Raw genomic sequence first — 2,065 nt, 5'->3', positions numbered from 1 at the left:
CATGACGAATTCTTAGAAGCGCCTGTTTGTGAACTGGGTGCCGTTGTCGGTGATTATAGCTAACGGTACCCCGAACCGGGCGAGAATGTTTCTTTTGTAGAAGCGGAGTACGTTCAAGGACGTGATTTTGGCTAGTGGCTCGGCAACAATCCATTTGGTAAAATAGTCGACCGCAACTATGAGATACTTGTTCTGATTGCTTCCGGTCACGAACGAACCGAGGAGATCCATCCCCCACCACGCAAATGGCCAGGGAGACGATAAGGATTTGAGTTCGTTGGGGGGCGCGAGGTGCATGTCCCCGAAACGCTGGCATTTGTCGCATATCTTAACGTATTCTTTGGCGTCGTCTTACATCGTTGGCCAATAGTAGCCTGCTCGGAGAGCCTTCCGAGCAAGTGATCTTCCTCCTAGATGTTGGGAATTGATTCCTTCGTGTATCTCTCGGAGTATGTGGGGGACTGTGCCCTCGTCTATACATTTGAGGAGAGGTATGGAAAATCCTCGCCGGTAGAGGCGATTTTCGAATAAGACGTACAAGCAAGCTCGTCTTCGGATGGTGGAGGCCTCTTTCGGATCGGCTGGCAAGAGGTCACTTGTTAAGTAATTGTATACGGGGGTCATCCAGCAGGACGCGTCTCCAATTGCGTTTACGAGTGAGAGGGAAGATGAGGTCTCGGTGCTAGGTTTTGGCAATATCTCCTGGATTACGGATTTGTTACCTCCCTTCTTTCTTGTGCTCGCTAGTTTTGATAGGACGTCTGCCCGAGCGTTGTGTTCCCTTGGGATGTGTTTTACTTTGGCGCTCCTGAGTCGGGCCAGTCTTTCTTTTACGGGGGCTAGGTGTTCGGCGAGGGCTTCACTCTTGACCTGATATTCGCCCGAGATGTGTGATGCGACCAATTGAGAGTCGGTGAATACCTCAATGTCTTCGGCTTCTAAGTCGTTTGTGAGGTGCAGCCCGACTAGCAGGGCCTCATACTCTGCTTGGTTGTTGGATGTTGGGAATGATAGTGAAAGGGATACCTCTATGAGGGTTCCTTCTCCATTTTCAAGAATGATCCCTACTCCGCTGCCGGTCGAGCTTGAAGCATCGTCCACGTATAAGGTCCACCTTCGGGCGTTGTTGTTTGTTGTTTCGGGGAAGGCCATTTCGGCTACGAAATCTGCCAAGACCTGTGCTTTAAGGGCTTTCCTTCCCTCGTATTTGATGTCGAACTCCGCAAGTTCCAACGACCACCGGAGCATTCTCCCGGCCATGTCAGGGCGTGCAAGCAATTGTTGTACGGGTTGCTCAGTTCGTACGACTATGGTATGTGCTAGGAAATAGTGTATGAGTCTTCGGGTTGCGGTTATTAACGCCAGTCCAACCTTTTCGATCTGTTGATGTCTGATCTCGGGGCCCTGGAGTGCTTTGCTTGTGAAGTAAATGGGTTTCTGGCCTTCCGAGGTTTCTCGTATCAAGGCCGTGCTAACGGCCTCGGTGGCTACGGCGAGATAGAGGTATAAGATTTCTACAGCTTCCGGTCTAGATAAAACTGGTGGGCTGGATAATGCCCTCTTAAAATGGGAGAGGGCACGTTCGCACTCTTCCGTCCATTCGAATGTGGTCTCTTTGCGGAGGAGTTTGAATAGTGGTAGGACATGCTGCACGGATTTGGCCACGAATCTGGATAGTGATGTGAGCATGCCATTCAAGGTTTGGATTGACTTTTTTGAATTTGGAGTGGGCAAGTCTGAGAAGGCCCTGCACTTATCCGGGTTGGCTTCGATTCCTCTTTCTGTTAAGTAGAAGCCGAGGAATTTTCCTGCGCGGACGCCGAATGTGCATTTTTCCGGATTGAATCTCATTTTACACTTTCGGGCTTGCTCGAAAACCTATTTAAGGTGAGCGGCGTGATCGGTTTCCCGTTGGGATTTGACGATCATATCGTCCATATAGACTTCGAGCATATCACCTATCTCTGCTTGAAAGACTTTGTTCATCATGCGCTGGTACGTCGCACCAGCGTTCTTCAGACCGAAGGGCATTACATTGCAGTAATAGTTGCCCGATTCGGTAATG

General features: G+C 50.0%; 1 protein-coding gene across 1 annotated transcript; it reads right to left on the bottom strand.

Moving 5' to 3' along the window:
- Positions 1–351: 351 nt before the first annotated feature.
- LOC131629132 (uncharacterized) lies at positions 352–1,689 on the bottom strand. Its single transcript, XM_058899934.1, has one exon. It carries the CDS (start codon positions 1,687–1,689, stop codon positions 352–354), a length of 1,338 nt encoding a protein of 445 aa, XP_058755917.1.
- Between the last annotated feature and the right edge of the window lie 376 nt (positions 1,690–2,065).

The sequence above is a fragment of the Vicia villosa genome, unplaced genomic scaffold, assembly GCF_029867415.1.
Source record: "Vicia villosa cultivar HV-30 ecotype Madison, WI unplaced genomic scaffold, Vvil1.0 ctg.000525F_1_1, whole genome shotgun sequence".
Taxonomy (NCBI): domain Eukaryota; kingdom Viridiplantae; phylum Streptophyta; class Magnoliopsida; order Fabales; family Fabaceae; genus Vicia; species Vicia villosa.
This window is presented reverse-complemented; position numbering and strand designations above follow the sequence as displayed.

Bases quoted from the DNA above. Each gene is read 5' to 3' on its own strand.
- LOC131629132 (XM_058899934.1), bottom strand. From the start codon at position 1,689: ATGCTCACATCACTATCCAGATTCGTGGCCAAATCCGTGCAGCATGTC.